Source organism: Hakea prostrata, chromosome 1 (assembly GCF_041222555.1).
Source record: "Hakea prostrata isolate BN-2017 chromosome 1, UWA_Hpros_2, whole genome shotgun sequence".
In the NCBI taxonomy this organism is placed as follows: Eukaryota; Viridiplantae; Streptophyta; class Magnoliopsida; order Proteales; family Proteaceae; genus Hakea; species Hakea prostrata.
In genome coordinates, this window is record NC_142600.1 from 73,822,007 (window position 1) to 73,840,737 (window position 18,731).

At 37.7% G+C, this 18,731-nt stretch overlaps 3 protein-coding genes across 5 annotated transcripts in view; all 3 read right to left on the reverse strand.

Moving 5' to 3' along the window:
- Window positions 1-280: 280 nt before the first annotated feature.
- On the reverse strand, window positions 281-2,804 carry LOC149029973 (putative glycerol-3-phosphate acyltransferase 8). Its single transcript, XM_089142289.1, has 2 exons — window positions 1,985-2,804; window positions 281-1,775 (listed from the first exon to the last, which is right to left on the reverse strand). The coding sequence occupies exons 1-2, from the start codon at window positions 2,786-2,788 to the stop codon at window positions 873-875; spliced, it is 1,707 nt and encodes a 568-aa protein (XP_088998415.1). The 5' UTR covers window positions 2,789-2,804; the 3' UTR covers window positions 281-872.
- Window positions 2,805-9,409: 6,605 nt separating this feature from the next.
- On the reverse strand, window positions 9,410-11,134 carry LOC149029974 (aquaporin PIP1-3). Its single transcript, XM_089142290.1, has 3 exons — window positions 10,655-11,134; window positions 10,091-10,386; window positions 9,410-9,974 (listed from the first exon to the last, which is right to left on the reverse strand). Exons 1-3 carry the CDS (start codon window positions 10,980-10,982, stop codon window positions 9,738-9,740), a joined length of 861 nt encoding a protein of 286 aa, XP_088998416.1. The 5' UTR covers window positions 10,983-11,134; the 3' UTR covers window positions 9,410-9,737.
- A 3,906-nt stretch (window positions 11,135-15,040) lies between these two features.
- The window catches only part of LOC149029975 (SKP1-like protein 21), a 36,335-nt gene continuing 32,644 nt past the window's right edge, over window positions 15,041-18,731 (reverse strand). The window contains exons 10-11 of one of the 3 annotated variants that reach the window (XM_089142292.1): window positions 15,998-16,131; window positions 15,041-15,544 (exon numbers count right to left, since the gene is read on the reverse strand). In XM_089142292.1, coding sequence (XP_088998418.1) covers window positions 15,528-15,544; window positions 15,998-16,131 — 151 coding nt within the window. In that variant the 3' untranslated portion in view covers window positions 15,041-15,527. The remainder of the gene's footprint in view (window positions 15,545-15,997; window positions 16,132-18,731) is intronic. The other 2 variants (XM_089142293.1, XM_089142291.1) reach the window with 2 other exon arrangements.

Here is an 18,731-nt window from a genome sequence, read left to right on the forward strand (position 1 = left end):
CTTCCTCCTTGCCAATGCCGTGATTTCTAATTTAGTCACTTTCCAATTCAGTTTCTTCTTTAGATAGCTAATTACAAGAGAGAATGAAAACTTTGTTTATTGAATTAAGACATTTCATGAAAATCCTACTGATTTGGACAAAATCAAATCTCTAGCATTGGACATAATCAAACCCTCTATCTTAATTTAGGCTTGTTATTTGATTTGATTTAAAAATGTGACAATATGATTTTAAACCACTCTTTTTTCTGTACTTGATTTCCAATTGCTCTAATCTGTCCATATAATATAAATTCTAATAAAACAATCAATTAGTCTCATTAAAATACAAAAGATTTGATATAATATTAATACAATTAAAAAAACAGTCTAAATAAATTTTGGAAGCAAATATGATAAACCTATTCCAAATTTTAAAAATTTTTAAAAACCCATGAAACAATCAAAGTAGAGAATCACGCAGTGAGACAAGGTATTATTTATTAGACATGAAATCTGGTCAAGTACTGAATATACCAAAAGAAATACTGCAAAAACTCAAAATGTTCTTTCGACTCCCCAAGAATTTGAACACCACTGAATGACCCAACTACTCGATTCTAAGTAAATCCCAAGTCACCAAATGCAAAATTTGATGACCCAATTCCAATTTCTGCAAGACTTAAATGTAGAAACACCGAAAAAAGAAGAAGAAGCTGCTCAGAGCACGCTTTTTTCCAGTGAAATTATCACTACAAAGAGGTGATTTTCAGTAGCGGAGAAAAACCCTCTTTCGGAATCACATTGAAAGCACCTTAGCAACAGGGGTTATGATGAATGATATATTTTCTCCAAAAAAATTTGGAGAGATGATCACCATTTCACCAATCAGTTCAGTTTTGGTGAGCGGTGGTAGTTGCAGAAGAAGCAGAGTACATAGACTCTACACGGCCATCGTTGCCACCCAAAACCATGTACTTGTCCTTGCGTGTAAACGCTGTACACTGATAACCCAAAACTCCCCCAAGTAGCTTCTGAACATGGTTGGCCACTTCAATGGCAGATTTGCCTCCACCCTTGCAAGTCATTTCCTGGGGAACCTTATCAAGAAATCTGACCTCATAGACAGGCCTTGGGTTCATGAAGAAGAAATAAGCATCCCAGAACTTCATTCCTCGCACGGTCGTCCCATAGAACATGCTCTGCTCTGTTGTAATCGCCACCGGCACTATTCGATCACTTAACTCTGCAAACAACGCGCTGAACCTGAGCAAGAAAGGTTCTCTGCAAGTCGTTCCCTCTGGGCAAACCACAAGGTCTCCCTTCTCCAGCAAGTCCGAGATGCGTGCAGCGTCTGTAGCTCTGTCCCGAGTCAAAGCGACCGTCGGAATCGGTGACTGGAGTCGCTGAATTCGACCCACGCTGTAGGTAACGCAGGAGATCTTGCGTCCGAGAGCGATTGCTATGATGATTGGGTCCAAACCCATTCGGTGGTTGCAGACAAACAATGACCCTTTGGCTCCTCTGCCAGGCGGCGGCGGCGGTGTGCCTCTGATCACCAGTTTGATGCCTAATAAGGCATATGTGTACTTAACGATTCGTTCTGGGAGTGGTAGATTGATGTAAAAGCGAAGCAAGGATATAAAAAATCCCACCGGAAGCCAGAGGAAGGTGATCAGAGCGTTGCCTGGTGTTGGACGCTGGACCAAACGCCCGTCATGGAAGATGATGGGGCTCTTCAGCTTCCCCTGTGGCACAGGTTTCGCTGATGGGTCATGATGAACCATGTATCCTTCCTGTCATAATTGATCAATGTTAGTTTCACCGAATTTCTTCTCCAAGAACTAAAATCGTTAAATTGGGTTCAAGCCCAGAAGATCAAAAATGAAAAACTTAGCGTAGAAGTATCAAAATGTAGGTTAGTTAGGTGAATGACATTACTGCAATTACTACTACTCTGGAAAATGAAACAGAATGGAGAAATTTTCGCCATTGAAGTACAAACCTTGCAAAGGGACATGAAAGGATGGTCAGATTCACGATCTCCCAAACCCAGATGAGGCAATTCTTCGTCGGTGAATTCCTTCAAGAGAGCCAGTTTCTTCAGTTCTCCGACCAACACACCAGGCTTCTTGACGAATCCAGTGGCTCTACCAGTTTTAGGGTTCACTTCGATCTCCGTTCCAAGAACTTTATCTCCTCCCAGGAAATCCTTCACGAAGGGCTCCACCATTACAGTTGGGTTTGCAGTGACAATCACCTTCCTCTTACACTTACTGAACACGTCCCAGCTCTCCGATCTCACGTCTCCTGCGTAGAATCTCGGCAACACTGCCCTTGAAGCGAGCTGAATGTCACGAAATTTCAAACCAGAGAAGGAGATGAAGATGAGAAGCTGGATCCCCATGGATTCAGAAACTAGCTTGTAAACAATGAGAATCAGAGGAGAGAGAAGCAAAAGAGCGATTCCCCTAATGAAGCTACCAGCTTCGACGGCCACCAGCATGAAGTATGGGAAGGAGCTCCGAGAAACCAACAGAGTTCCATCCAGGTCTGCAGCGACGGTTTGATCTTCTCGCCCAGAACCATCACACTGCAATATCGAAGGATAGCTTCTTCGAGGCACGGGAGACATGATTTTTAAGCTTTGAACTCCTTTCTGTCCAGCTTCAGCCTTAGGGTTTGAACACTGAACTATGAACTGAGAAGGGGAAGAAGAAGAATAAGGAGAAGAAGCTCTGTATCCATGGGAGAGAAAGAGGTTTGAGCCTGGAGAGGTTTTTAGAAGATGAACGGAATGGGTTGCCATTAAATGGGGCTAACAGGACGACCATGACGTTCATTCATTGACTTCAATGAATCGAGCTGGTGAAATACACAATTAACGGTCCGGACTAATCCGGTTCGACCGTTATATTACCCTGTGGGCCTCTAATGCATGTAAGCTGCAGAGTCCGGATCCCATCCCTCTCTGAGAGAATTATGTGCTTCTCCGACACTTCTCCACCATACAATTAGGTATGCATCGAATGGTAAAGCACATCGAAGTATGTGTTCGCCTACAAGCACCGGTAAGGGCAGGGCTAGGATTTAACATTGATCTTTTTATTCTTGGGGGAGTAAATAATTAACCCACATGGAAAAAAGGTCAAGTGTTGGTATCTTACTCCTGGAAAGAGGGTTAGAGGGGTCTTTCCAGGGAAATTTCAAAAAATCGGAGAAAAATGGGAGGAGGTGCAAATGCTAGTATTTCACACATGAAAAGAGGGTCAGAGGGGTCTCCTCAGACAAATTTCAAGAAATTAGGCAGGGGAGGGGGGAGGGGCATGGCCCCCCTTGGCCCTATGGTAGCTTTGCCCCTATACCAAGTGTTTCCGGTCATTCTATGTTGCCAATTATAGACTTTTCTTCTTCTTCTTCTTCTCCTTTTGTTTTTTTGTAACACAATTATAGACTTTCTATGATCTACAAATATGTTGTTTCAACTGATTTTATCAAACCCACATTGAGTCCGAATAAACTTCCAGAAATAAGTTTCGATAGATTTTGGAAGCAGAAACATTGGGTGAGTTATCAAATGGGTCCTAGATTTCTATCGTTCAATTGATATTTGCTAAATTGGAATGAGAGGATGGAGATCTTGTTGCTTATTAAGTTTCATGAACCTTATACTTAGTATTCTTACATTACAAAATTTTTAAAAATAAAACTAAGGAAAGGTGGTGGCTGAACGGCCGTGTAAATTGTTTGGCTGAACGAATCCTAGAAATCCTCTCATTAAATTTGGTAGGATTAAATCTAAATTGCCATCATGAATGGTTCAGATTTAGTTCAATAAATTTAATGGTAGATTTACACGCTACTTAATCTTCAAACTAAAGTTGAATAAAAGAATATATACTAGTTTCTTTGTTTATTTGTCTATTAGTCAAATGTTAATCCCATTACTTCATCTCCTTCTTTAGGTTTATTAGTAAGTTGTTCACCAAACTTCATCAAAACCATTGCTTTAAATTTCGATTAATGTTTGTTTTGAAACCCTAATTAAGAAAGAAATATAGAGGAAAACAGAGATAATCACAACACAAATCGTTTATTTTTTTTATTTTTTTTTGGGTGAGACAAGAATAATTATAGTTGTGTTTGGCAAACCAAAAAGTAGTAACGTGCAGTGATGAGATGAGATGCTTGAACAGAAGAAAAGGTAATGAGATGGGTATGTACAGTGCATTTGCACAGTGACAGTTAAAGTTAGGAACTTAAGATGATGTTTGGTTGGTGAAGTGGTTGAACCTTTGAACTCCTTATCTTCTTTCACATGTTAGAGTTAGGTTTTTCCTCTATCCTTACAGATCCACCACATAATGCAATAAATCCATCTCTTAATTATATTGAATCAATCTCAAGTCTTTGTTTGCTGTCACGTTGGTATCCCTAGAATGACTTTCTGCGCATACCATACAGTTTTCTTTCAAGATTCGACGAGTATAATTACAAAGGTGGAAAGATCACAGTAATTGAACCACGAAACAGATAGAGTTGGGAACCTCTACCCGTCAAAATAGATGTCTGCGCTTCCCTCTCACATATCTTCATCATACATTCCGGGGAGGGTCCACATCTGAATTATAACGAGATGAATCAAGAAATATGCCTATTAGTAGGCTCTCCGCGTAATATAGACGAAGAGATGTGAGAGGAGCACAGACCTGTACTTAAAAACACCGACCTTGCTTCAATCAAGACAGTCAAACTGTACATCTCAATCTATCAGATCGAAATTTTGTCAAAATTTTGATCTCAACCATTAAGATTCAACGATCGAGATTAAAATCTCTACTGAAATTTCGGATTCGACTGTCCGAAATCTGGCTTGACCTAAATGCACATGACTGAAGCAATTCCGCAAAACCACACCATGGAACATGTAAAAGGTTTAATTGAGCTTGCTTCTTGGATTGATTGATGGTGAAGCGTAGATGTCATTGAATGCAATGAAGGGAAGTCACCAATCACCAAGCAGGAAATTTTTCAACAGTTAGGAGACGGATGCAACTGCCACCAACACAGCCTAAAATCATTAATTATCCAATTGAATTTCTGCACTTGCCTCTTGGTCCATGGTCGAATAGAATTTCTTTTCATTTAAAGGACCCAGAGAAAGTCTTTTGGCAGATAGCATCCACTCCTCAAATGTCCAAGAGAAATTAATTCCATAATAAAAGAAGAACACTTCTCTTGCATCACCTTTTTTTTTTGAGTTTGTCAACTCCGGTTTCCAAGGTTTTGCCCTGACTAATTTGATGTTCGACCCGGGTCGTATACCTGGCTGTGGTGGGTGAGTCTTTCAGCAGAGATTTTTTGTATCCACAAAGTTTCGATACCAGAACCTTGCTTAAGCGAACTAAGCTGCTTACCACTTGGACCAACCCCCGTTGGTCTCTGCATCACTTTAAGATTGCTATATTATTGCTCAAACTCCTCTTACAAGTAAGTTTTTAAAATTTCTGCTGTAAATCTAATGTTTATGAATAATTTTCATAAATTTGTCAAATGTTATGTTCACACGTCATGAATTTATTCTATTGCGCTTGTATCTTTATGTTTCAAATCATATATCAATCACTGTCAAAATAATAAGCTTAAGCGACCATCAATTCTATTTTCAAAATTCACATAATGTTCCTTTTTATTCCAAATTCATTTTGATTTTCAATAAGAGAAAAAAATAAAAAAGGGAGGGTGTGGAGCAACAATAACCTTCTTTCTTTCTTTTTTTTTTCACTTATAAGAATATTTATGAATGCCAATGCAGGGTCGATAAAGTGGTAGAAATCCATACTTCTTAATGGAGAATTTGTGGGTTTGACCCTTGTAGACAGCCTCTCCCCTGGGAAGAAGTAATCAAAGTGTGCGCAAGCTGGTCCTGATGAACCTCGGTTTTTTCTTTTTCTTTATTTTTTCTTCCACTCAAAAACTAATGGTGTTAGAACTTAGGCGTAGGAAGACATTTTCAATAGAATACATTCTAGGATGTAACCCAAGGGTGTACATGTAATTTGCTCAATACTCAATTATAATTTATACATCAATGTTATTTCTTGAAACTCCATTTCTCCATTCTTATTTACCAAAAAAAAACTCCCATTCTTCTTTTCTTCTTTTTTTGGGATGAATCTCGGGGGGGAAAAATCATCTATTGTGCACATCTCTCTGCTATGCACAGCAGTGCACTTTTATCCCAGATAGAAGGTTGTGATTAAATGTTTAATTTTGAATTAAAAAAAATCCTCAATACTCTTTTAATTTTTAAGTTTTCTCAGCCACTTGTTGGTATATGAGTGCACTGTCGTGCACAGCAGATGATGTTTTTCCGTGAATCCCCCCATTCTTGAATCCTTGAAAGTACTCAATTGGGGAAGTACCAAGAGAAGAGACCACAATGAAGCCCAAACGAAATGATACACCATGGCTTGACCTTTATCTGGACTTTGGAATTTGATATTTAGGCCCAAATCTTGCTCATGAGGCAACTGGGCTCTCACCAACAAAGGAACTGGGCTCGACCCAGGCCCATAATTCATTGTAGAAATGATTGTTGGAATGGAAAGCCTTTTCTTCTATCTCCACATTGAATTAAAGCCTTTCCTGGCATTTGGATAGACACTCCGAAAGATAATGCATTTGCATACCTTCACAAGGAGCAATTCCCATTCATAGATATTGGTAGAAGCCTCATTAGGACCAAAGAAGCTGGTCAAGACAATTCAAATTCCTCCAATTTTCTTTTGAATATTAGCTGTGAAATTAGATTCACTAACTTAGTTTTGAGTTAGATATAATCAATAAAACAATGTAAAAAAAAAAGACAATAACAAAAAGGAAGAAAAGAAAAGGAAATTCATAAGGGCCTATTTGCTTACATGAATCCAGAAGTTTCAAATCTCTGGATTCATGAATGCGAAATTTATACCCATTTGATTTTGAAAATCCTTGGATTCATGAAATCTAAAAATTCATATTTTTATACTAAAAACATGAATATGTAGATTTATGGGTATGGAGTGAAATCCAGAGATTCTTAATTTCATCCCTACATAAAAGTGCTAAACATTTGGGCAAAATCATGTCAATCAAATAATTTTTCAGGATGAATCCACATATTTCATTAGTGTAATTCAATGGAGAAATGTATCGAGATATATCATATCGGTTTGATCAAATCATGGATATTGGGTATACATGTTTTGTTAGTATCGTATGGTTTATCGTGGGATTACTTTAAACCTAATTGCCCCCCCCCCGTTAAGGTGTTAACGTGATGTGGCATCTTTATATTTTCTCAAAACATGAATCAAGAGATTTCAAATCTCTAGATTCATGAATGTGAAATTTATACCCATTTGGTTTTGAAAATCCCTGGATTCATGAAATCTAAAAATTCATCTTTTTATATTAAAAACATGAATATGTAGATTCAATAATGGGAAATGGAGTGAAATCAACCAAAGGAGATCTAAATATCATCCCTAAATAAAAAGTGCTAAACAATTTGGGCAAAATCATGTCTTTAATTCAAAATAAATAATTTTAGGAGGTGGAATCCAAATCGATTTGATTACACTGATTCAAAAAGAAGTTTTGTGAGGGTGGGAACCAATCGGATTTATACATAATTCAAAATATGAATTTATGACTCCTTATAGATTTGATAATCTCTAGATTTAATTTTGAAATCTCAATTCAAATTTATGAACTAAACAAGCCCCAAGTATAAGAAGATTGGGTATACATGTTTTTTTTTTTTTCGATTGAAAGGGTATACATGTTTATTATACTCTTATTATGTGTGATTATAAATAATATATATTTTTTGGGATATCTAATAGGATAGACATTTCCTTTCAAACCTTTTATTTTGCTATACACACTTGTTCATTTCTCACTTTCAATCATTTACTTGGCTATACAAAAGGAAATTTTATTTTCCATCTTCGCACTTTTAATACACATCAGAATAATATCAACGATGGTTTCCATAGAATGTGATGGTGTGATGATAGATTTAGGTTTTGATTCATTCAATCCATCATCAAGCCCAGCCTAATCTCTAGCTTGAGTTCATTGCAATAGTTAGGGCTCCAACTCTTTCATGCCAATAATCATTTCTATTGTCTTTTATCTTTCAAAAGAATGTGATGAATTAGTTAGTAAGAAACTGGATTACTTCATTAGATCTTATGCATTAGGTCTAGTGTGAATCATTCTTAATTTTTTTTCCCTTTTGGGGTAGAAAATAAACTTATCTATTGAATGCAAGCAAATTACATTTAGAGATTCAAGGGGTGGAATTACATTACGAATCTTTTTGTTGAATTTAGGTGACATTATGAATCGAGATGGACAAACCCACATCCAGACCTGTTTAGAAGCATCAACTTGGAGTGCAGATCATCTCTCATGACGGTGAGCACAAAGTGCTCACTTGACGGTGTTATAACCACAAATTATGTGGGACCTATAGGTAACAAATAATAAAATATTAAAAATAAAAAATCCCATCACCCAAACCCTGCTATCATGGGAGATGATCCGGATTCGTCAACTTACATGTAATTGACACGCTTCTAGTAGAATCCAGATCTCCTCTTTCTTGTGGGTTTTGACCAAGAAATGAAAGTATTAAAATTTTCATGTTCATGGTCCAAGTCACATTGGATGCCTTTGGAACTATTGATATAATCCTAGGTCGAAGCAGTTTATCTTGGTGCGTGACAGATCTTATCTGTGACATTAGAGATTTGGCGAGATAGTTTTGCCATGCAGCTTTCATCATGTGGTGAGAGAACTTAATGCGTGCACTAACTTCTTAGTAGGGTTCTTTACCAAAACCTAAGATAGTTTTGCCATGTAGCTTTCATCATGTGGTGAGAGAACTTAACGCGTGCACTAACTTCCTAGTAGGGTTCTTTACCAAAACCTCACCGACATTGTCGGGAAAAATGCCGATTTAGGACCTATTTCAGAATGTAATTGTTCTTTTTCTTCTTAATACAAGCTACCCTTTCTTCCCATTTCCCCAAAAAAACAAAAACAGTTGAAAGGCAACTTGCAAACCCTACTTTCTCTTCACTTTCTATTTTTTTTGTGGAAACTTACAACCCTACTACTCTCTTCTTTTTCACTTTCTATTTTTATGGGGGAAACTTGCAACCCTACTAGTTATGCCCCAAGAGCCTTGCAGGTAACAAAATTTTCTTTATTCACAGGTTCAGAAAAACAATTATTCATACTCATAGCGACCCACCACCCACTATTACACCCAGCATCAACACCTCCACTACAGCACCTTCACCCCATTATAACTGACTCCTCCATTAACACTCCACCCTTTTGATATAGAGCCCACAGGTTCCTTTTGTCTTCAAAATTTATACATAAAAGAGAAACAAGTCAAATTAATGAGTTGGAAAGGAGAATTAAAGAAACAGAGTTATCCATTCCAAAGCTGATCCATACACCAAAACCAGAAAAGCAAGCACCCATCCCCACACTCTGATTGATACCCTTCACCATCCATAGAATAATAATAATAATTTACAACACTCATGAAACATAGAAAGAAAGCAAAGAAGAGATGAACATGATAGTCATGAAAGATGGAGAAAAAAGAAAAGAAAAAGGGAATATTTTTCACAATAAGAAACGAGCTAGATTAAATTATGATTCTCTCTCTCTCCTTTAATTAACCAGCTGCTTTAGCCCCTGGATTTGAAAGGGATAGCCCTGATGATGATCTGGTGATAAACAGCAGCAAGTCCAGCTCCAATGAAAGGACCCACCCAGAAGATCCAGTGGTCATCCCAGGCATGGTCTCTGTTGTAGATGATGGCTGCTCCAAGACTCCTTGCTGGGTTGATTCCAGTTCCTGTGATTGGAATAGTTGCCAAGTGCACCAACAACACTGCGAACCCTATTGGCAATGGAGCCAAAATCTGCACAACCAAAACAGCAGAACCAGCAGACAATCAGAACCAGGAAGCTAGTTTGTGATGAACAATTATGTCTTCAAGAACAGAACAAAATCATTAGTTTCTGGGTTTCTACTTACAGGGACATGAGAGTCACGGGCACTTCTCTTGGCATCAGTTGCAGAGAAAACTGTGTAAACTAGAACAAAGGTACCCACAATCTCAGCACCCAAACCATCTCCCTTCGTGTATCCATGGTTCACTACGTTGGCTCCACCACCAAACATCTGGTACTCAGATTTCTGGAAACCCTTGACAACACCAGCACCACAGATCGCCCCAAGACATTGCATCACCATGTAGAACAGAGCCCTAGTCAGAGACAATTTCCTCGCCAAGAACAAACCAAAGGTCACAGCTGGGTTAATGTGTCCTCCTGCACCAAACCCAACAACAGAACACAAATTTCTTACCAACAAATTCACAATAACATATAATATTTTTCATACCAAAGAGTTGCAACAAGCCCATCAACAGAACACAAATGTTTCACCAAAAATCCACAAAAGCATAGTTTCTTTCAACCCCAAGAGTTGCACAAACCCATCAACAGAACACAAATGTTTCAATAAAGAATCCACAAAAATATAATTTTTTTCATACCCCAAAAGAGTAGGTAAGAATCTGAGAGTAGGCTTTCTAACCTGAGATGCCGGCAGTACAGTAGACCAGGGCAAAGATCATACCCCCAAAGGCCCAAGCTATACCTTGAATACCCACAGTTGCACACTTGTTGGGAGATCTCTGGACACCCATGACAGTCAAGACAGTTATGTAAAGGAAAAGGAAGGTAGCCATGAACTCTGCAATTCCAGCTCTCCAAAACGACCATGATTGCAGCTCCCCAGCCTCAAACAGAGGAGCAGGAGGTGGCTCCTTGTAATCTTTGTCTGTCTGTGCTGAAGTCCCTATGGGTTGCCTCTCTGAGTACTTGTTAGCTCCAAGCCTCACATCTTCCTCCTTGCCCTCCATTTCCTTTTATGCAAGCTCTCAACAGAACAACAGAAAACCCTGATTCTCTAAAGACTAGCTCTTGCAAACTGTGTCCCTGAGTCTGCAAGTTAAAGTGGAAGTACTAAAGCTTTGGTTTGGGGCTGCTTTATAGAGAGACTGATCAAATGATTACAAGGAATTGGGTGTCTTTTTTTCTTTAAGAAAAAAAGAAAAACAAAAGGAAAACTTGGTTTTTAATTAGTTATGGGATTGAGTGTTGATTAATTTTGAAAGACTTGATAATAAAGTAGTATCCATCAGTGTTAAAGATAAGGATTCTGCATAGGGATGGTTCTGGAAATGGAACATATGGATGGATAATGCCATCTGTCCCATTCTTTTCTTTTTGCATAATTTTTTACCTTTCCTTAATATGATTTTCTTATGTATTAATGGGTTTTGATGAACTCCCTAGAGCCCTGCACCGTTTGATTTCACCAACCTTGTCTGATATAAGAAAAAGAGTTAGAGTAAAGTAAGGTGCTCATCACTTACGGAAACAATTCTACACTTCCAACACAATCAAAACATTAAATCAAAAAGTCATTTTCGGATTGGGAATTACGTTTCTAGAACTTCTTCTACATGTTATTATTACTTAACGATATGACTGGTTAACTTTTCTGGTAATTCCCCAAAAATTTATTTGAGAACTAGTGTTACAGAAACTATCATCATTAAATATTGATGCATTTATTTTTAATTCTACTAAATTAAATTCTGGTATCGAAGGCAGATGATGAATTAAAGGTAGAGTTAGTGTTAGTCTCAGCTCCCGAGGAAAAGGTGAATGGGAATGAGTGGTGAGAAAATTTTGGCAGTTTGTAGTCGACCGTTGGTAAAGTTTGTAGAGATACGCAACCAATCGCAATCATTGGTCCTTTGGGCTAACGAATGAGCTTCTCAGCCCAACGGCTATTTCCTGCTCTTCTGGCCCAGCTTGGAGGAGTAATTCAAGAAATTCGTGCTCGTTAATGAGATCTTGGTAGAATTTTTTTTTTTTTTACTGTTGCATGGGGGTAGAGTTGTGATTTAATATTGAAAAAAGTCAAATTATGAAATCAGATGAAAAGAGGGTTAAGTGTTAATATTTCATTCATGGTTGCAGCCTGGCATGACGGCCCCAATGAAAGACTCCATGAGGCTAATTTTCTGATGGTTATTAGAGCCTGGTTTGGCCACATCTTCAACACCTCTCTCTCTCTCTGCCTTTTATCTCAATATAAAAAAAAAGAGAAAAACGGCCAAAAGGATCTCTATAAAGAAAATTTTAAAAATCAACAAAGGAAGGGGAGACCAAGTGCTAAGTATTTCACACATAGAAAGAGAGAATCATAGATATTTCTCTAGGCAAACTTAAAACGTCGGCATGGGGGGGGTGCTCAAGACCCCCACTCCGATTGTCGCATGGGTATTTCTCGTTGATGAGTATAATTAATGACAATGATCTAACCGAGTTGGATCGGAGATGATTAGGTTGGTTCGGAAGCGATCACTTCTTGTCAAACAAAACCGATGCAAAAAAACAACCCAAGGGTTACTTGGGCACAAAGGAATCCGAACACTAAAGAAATAAGCATGGTCCCGATAAACTCAAGATAGACAATCGTGCTTGAATAGGGAACTGTAACTAACTTGTAAGAGGAGGGTTAAACCCTACAATTGTATGACTATGGATAAGATTTGCCAATCAATCCAACGGTCAAGAATAGAAAAATAGAACTTATATAAATTAATGACAAGCACATGAAAGAAGTAACTGAATCATGAAAGACGTTCCATTTTTCAATTAAGGTCTGCAATCCACTAAAGCTTTGTGTGGTGTTCTTATTAACTTAGCCATTGAGGCGGATTTTCAACGAACGAGTCGCCTCACATTGACTCTTGTTTTATACGCCGTCACTCACCCACACTATTCTCATATTTATTCTTGAAATCATAACCATTGATTTTCTAGAACATCATCTATTGATGCAGAAGATACCCATGCAATAGCAAACAAAACAGCATTGTTGATTTCCTGGCCAAAAGACCCAGTCAGTGCAGTGCCGTATATGATGATGACTAAGCACTCTCTTTCTAGATAAGAGAGAGAAGGAGATCTAACCACCAAGCACAGCGTGGATTTAATGGATTTAATCTCATCCACCAATCTAATAATAGGCCAATCTAAAAGGTAACATTATCTTTAACAAGGATAATTTTATATTGAAAAAAAAATGAATAAACAGAAAGATAATAATTGAATAATATCGGTAGACAGCTCAGACTTGTGGAGAAGGGTGGGCCCTCAGCCCATTCATCGCACTGAGCTGGAATGGGCCCCGGCCCAGGCCCAATTTTCCAACAAAAGCCAACGCAGGCAACTATTCTACTCCGGAGCACCGACCAAAACCATACCATCCTTCATCCAAAATACAGCAACCGTCAACCCCACAGATTGTTGCCACGTGGCAGTACTCCCAAGCAAAATTTTAAAAATTAGAAACCCAGTCACCGCCCTCTTGCCGCCAGTAGCTCCACCGTTGAATTGGAATCAATCTTTGAATTTTATTCCAATCCACCAGTAGCAGTCAAAGTGGTTGCCTTATTATTGAATCAATCATTATTATTTTTCAATGTCATTAATCAAAATTTTCCTCCATCATAATGTATCCTTCTTTTCATCATCAACAAATTAAATACTCATCCCAACTTTATCAGGTCACTTTATTAAAAGCTCTTGCTTTTTTTCTTTTTTCTTCCCAAAAGCTCTTGCTTTTTATTATGGGGTAAGAGAGTTTAGATCCTCCATCCAGTAGGGTAGAGATTTATATTCTCTTTATACTTCTTCACCATACATTAAGAAGGGGGTTTATCTCGAGGTGCTCACAAAATGAATAAGAGATAGGACTCTAATGGACCCACATGCCTCTCATTCCTAATGTGTGGTAAAAAAGTTCGACAAAAACACAAAATTTACATTGACATATAGAAGATCTGAACTTGGGGCCAATGGTGAAACCCCGTCTTATATTAGAATTTTATGTAAAAGTTACCCCTGAAATTGTAGTCAATGTGCGCATAAGTTGGCCTGAATTATCCTTAGTTACATGTGACAACCTCTCATTATTGATCGGACACTCAATGGGCGATATCTTCCAAGGAGATTATCCAAACCTAGACAATCATTCTAGACACCCTGATTCAGCTACCTATAAAGCTTTTGGTTCCGTTTTATTTGTCATTCGCTACTGTTGTTTTTTATGCCTTTTTTAAAACTTATATACACATGCTGAAGTTCAGAAATGCCACAATTTTCTTTTGAAGGATTGCAATTACATATATCATAAATGGTATTAGTCATTATCAACTGCAACCTTTTAATAGTAAGGAATGGCATATTTTCCGAAACAAATCGTAATGAGAATCATCGATGGTGCTGCAAAGAAAGAAAATTGCTTGAAACAAACAAGTTCCTGTACCGAGAACTGCATTAATAAACTGCAATAGTAAATGTTTGGTTGGCATTTGAGGGAAGGTTGAATGGAGTAAAAGTTAACATTGTTAACCATCAGGGGGTGCTCAATTGGTAAAAGACACCTCATACTATAAGATCAAGATGTTGACTTGGTTTAGCATGTAGAGCCCTCTTCTTCTGCTTATGAAATCAGAATTATCAGAATGGAATTTTAACTTTAGATCCTCTACCCATCAGGTAAAGATCAATGCTCTCCTCACACTTATATATATATATATGCCCTGACAGTGTTTTGGGGGCTTTGAAACGATGTCAAGATTACTAATTCAAAAGCATGCCACTCATTTCAAATGTACTCTTTCTGTTTCAGCCAGTTGTCATAGCCCTTCCAAACTCTAGAGAGCCCATTCATCACTGGTATTAATTTATCAACTTTCTCTAGAGAATAATTCAGAGGATGAATGAGACAGCTGCAAAGGAAGGCTTTCATAGTTATAACCTCTTAGTTGTACATAGTTGTATATGGAAATACAGGATCTGTCATCACACTTGGTACAACAATCTATATTTAAAAGCATTTGATGCATTACTCAAGATCAGAAACATCAATTTGCAAAGCCAGAGCTTACTGTAACATATTGCCCAGACACTGGGGAAACTAGCAGAGGGGGAAAAAACAACTCTTTTCATTTATATCACCAATTACCAAAAAATAAAAATAAGAGAAACTACAGATATCGATTTAACAATGAAAGTACACAGGCTTACCACAAGAATGCAATGGAATGAAACCACGGGAAGGGCGCAGACATCGAACGGGTTAATCGTATAGGCAGCTTTGGCTGAAATTGACTCATATGAACACCTCATTTCTCTTATTCTCAACTTACAAGATTTCCCCAATAAATTAAAATAAAAATTTGTTCCCCTAGAAAGCATGTATGGTGGATAAACTTACAATCAAACAGCACTGATAACATTGTGCTCCCAGTGCCATCATCACTTGCCACCTTGTAAGTATCTCGTGCAAATTTTCCAGATATTCCCAGAAGGTCCTTGAATTTTCAGCTCCTCTCCAGTCCTGCTCAAATAAACCAGAAATCATGTATCGCCTCGTAAGAAACTTCTGTGTTTTTGATTCTCTGGCAAAAACAGTACAAGAACAAGGCAACAGATTAGACCCCCAACCCCAATGACATCCCCTAGACGACAGGAACTCGAGTGTAGATGAAAAACCTCTTAAGCTAACCATTACATGCAAGAAAATGGAAAATAATATCAACAGCAAAGATCAAATTATGACAAGAGACCAATCAATTATGGCAGTACATTAGAGAAATCATAAAATAATTAAACCAGACAACCATCAACACTTACCCTTCTCCTAATGAAAAATAATAATTAAAAAAGAAAAAAGAAAAAGAAAAAAGAGGAGCTTTACTGAAAACTCTTTATAAGAAACCATGAAAGGACACACGGTCAGAGAGTTCAATCTCCCAGAGAGAAGATTTCAGTGAGCAAAAACTGAACATACTAGTATATCTTCGGAAGGTACCATTTCCATGCATAGAAGTTGGTAGAAGCCTTCTTTCCTGACCAGAAGAAAGAATCTCTTGCATTCTTACAGGCCAGTCTGAATTCAATCTTCTAGCAAAATCCTCCACTTCCCTGCTTTAGAATGTGCCACGGTGAGTCATTAAGTAGTAATTCTTTAAAAAAGAAGAAAAGAAACAGCATGACTATCAACAATAAAGAATCATCGATCTTTTTAAAATGTAAGATGATCAATATACTTCAAACAAATAGTTAAATCAATTAACAGATAACAAATAAGATCTTCAGTGTACAGTGATGTAAACATCAATTGAGCATATCAGAAATGAAATACACAGATGGCAGAAAAAGGCAAAGCATTGAATTTCTTGACATTGAAGTGCTAAATATGTATTGAAACGTGCAAAGATAAAACAGAACCATGCTCATAGATTTCTTGACGCCCACTAAGCCTCTGCCTGAAAATCCTAATTTTAAGAATTTCCAATTCACTGAGTGATGCTTCTAAGACAAGCCAAGTATATTAATTAATATGCCACCAATTTTTCCTTGGTTCATCTTCACTTGCCACTAAAGAGTTTAGGCTGAATGGTTTGTTTACACAAGAGAAAATAGAAGAAAGAAAATAAAGGAAAAGAGAAGAACCTTGTTTTCTAGCTAACAATTTGGTAATTTTTTTCTCTCAAGGTGTTACTACTTTTTTAACATATAGTGTTGTTGATCATGTAACAAGAATAGCTGAAATAGAATCGCAGACTCAAAATTCAAACAATAGGAAGGAATCAAAAGAAATACCAGGTACTTCTAAGTAATTTTCTGGCAGTTGTGAAGTAGGGGAAAGTGAAATAACTTTCTCTTGGTTCAACTAAACAGATTTTAAACATGTTTAGATGTGCTCACTTTTAAAAGAGACTTTAATTAGTTCATTTATGGGACTCATGTTCTTGAAGAGATTTCCTTCCGAAGTCTTGACATTCTAACAAGATTTCAAATGTATCTTGATGGTGTCCCGAAATGGCAGCTGGGAAAAATGTTTGAAACCTCACTTGACAAAAGAAGACCAAGGAGCTGTAAACATCATTGGTGTCCCAGCCCCATTTTCTTGTTCCAACTGGTTTTCGTGAGCTCTCTGTCCAGCTGAACACATCCATAATGAATGGCCACAAAATTTCATGAAAACAACAGGAAAAAGGTTTACTGCTTGACACAATTTGATATAGTCCCTTCACAACTACGCAAATTCCCAATGAATCTCTCTGTAAGTACAAATACATCATGCCAGATGTTAGGAAGGGCAATTTGGGAAAGGAAAGTTCCATCGAGAGTTAGCGACTTGCGTTAACTCTCGATAGGAGAATGAGGAGGTAATTAGGTATTCTAGTCTAATCAAACTTGGGAGATGCTCTCTGATTTTGGTTCTACTTTGTTTCCTACATAAATTCAACTTGTAAAACAGCCTATATATAGTGAAGTTATTTTGAGGAGTGCTCAAGAGTTCTATATGTACCTCCACAGCAAAACCACAAGTTCATCTTCTTCTCTCCTTCATTCTTCACCTTATTTTTTCTCAAACTTTCATGGTATCAGAGTTCTAGGTCCTCCTATCCCTTTCGATTCTAAGAATTACTAGTACAAACTGTTGACTCTATAGAAAGGAAAGCGATCGTACCGGGTGTGAGAGTCGTTTCCAGAAATTAAAGGGGATGCCGCACCTTATGCTGCACTTGTTCGTGGTCTTTGTTTGAAGATTGATGCAGCTCCTTACACTGCCACTATTTTGGTGTCTCTGTTGAAGATCGAAGCACCTTTTCAAGGGGGAGCTGTGCAATGACCTCTTCTCAAGATCATAGCCATGATTGATGCTAGAGTTGTGCCAGAGTTTGCCATTGTCAGGTAAGATGATCTGCGATTTGATGGAGATATTGGGGCTGAGTGATAGTGATCGTAGCCTCACTCTCAATCTGTTTAGGGCTGGGTGAAACACGATTTTGGGAATTTGATTAGTTTTGAAACTGGTTTTGTGTTGGTTTGCTGGCTCAGTTTGAGCTATTGGTTCAGGTGGTTCAATAATTGGTTCTATTGAATCGTTTTGGTTTGACTGGTGTTGAATTAGTCTGCTGGTTCAAATTAATTCTTTTCTAGAATTAATTCTGATTTCTAAGAATAATGTGATTCTAATTTCTGGGATTAATCTGATTCTGATTTCTGGGATTAATCTGATTCTGATTTCTGGGATTAATCTGATTCTGATTTCTAAGACTAACCTGATTCTAATATCTAGGATTAATCTGAATCTGATTCCTGGGATTAATCTGATTTGTCTCGGTCTTAATTGTGTTTGGATATGGGAGAAACTTCAAGTAAAGACAGATGACTGAAATTATTTCTTCATCCTCTCATCAGTAGACTGAGAAGAAACTAGAGGGTATATCAAACTTTCACCAGTGGAGGGCTACAGTTAGAATTGTTCTCACTCGACGGGGACAGATAGATCATTTGACTAGGACTACACCTAATGATGATGATACCTGGTCAATTACTAATGCCCATATACTTGGGCAGATGTTTAATTCTTTAGCCGATAATATTGTTGATTTGGTTACTCACTTGCCGACTATGAAAGAATTATGGGAGTATTTGGAAGTGTTGTATTCTGATCAGAATAATCTGTCTAGAATTTACAAATTGTCTCAGGAATTTTATCAAATAGATAA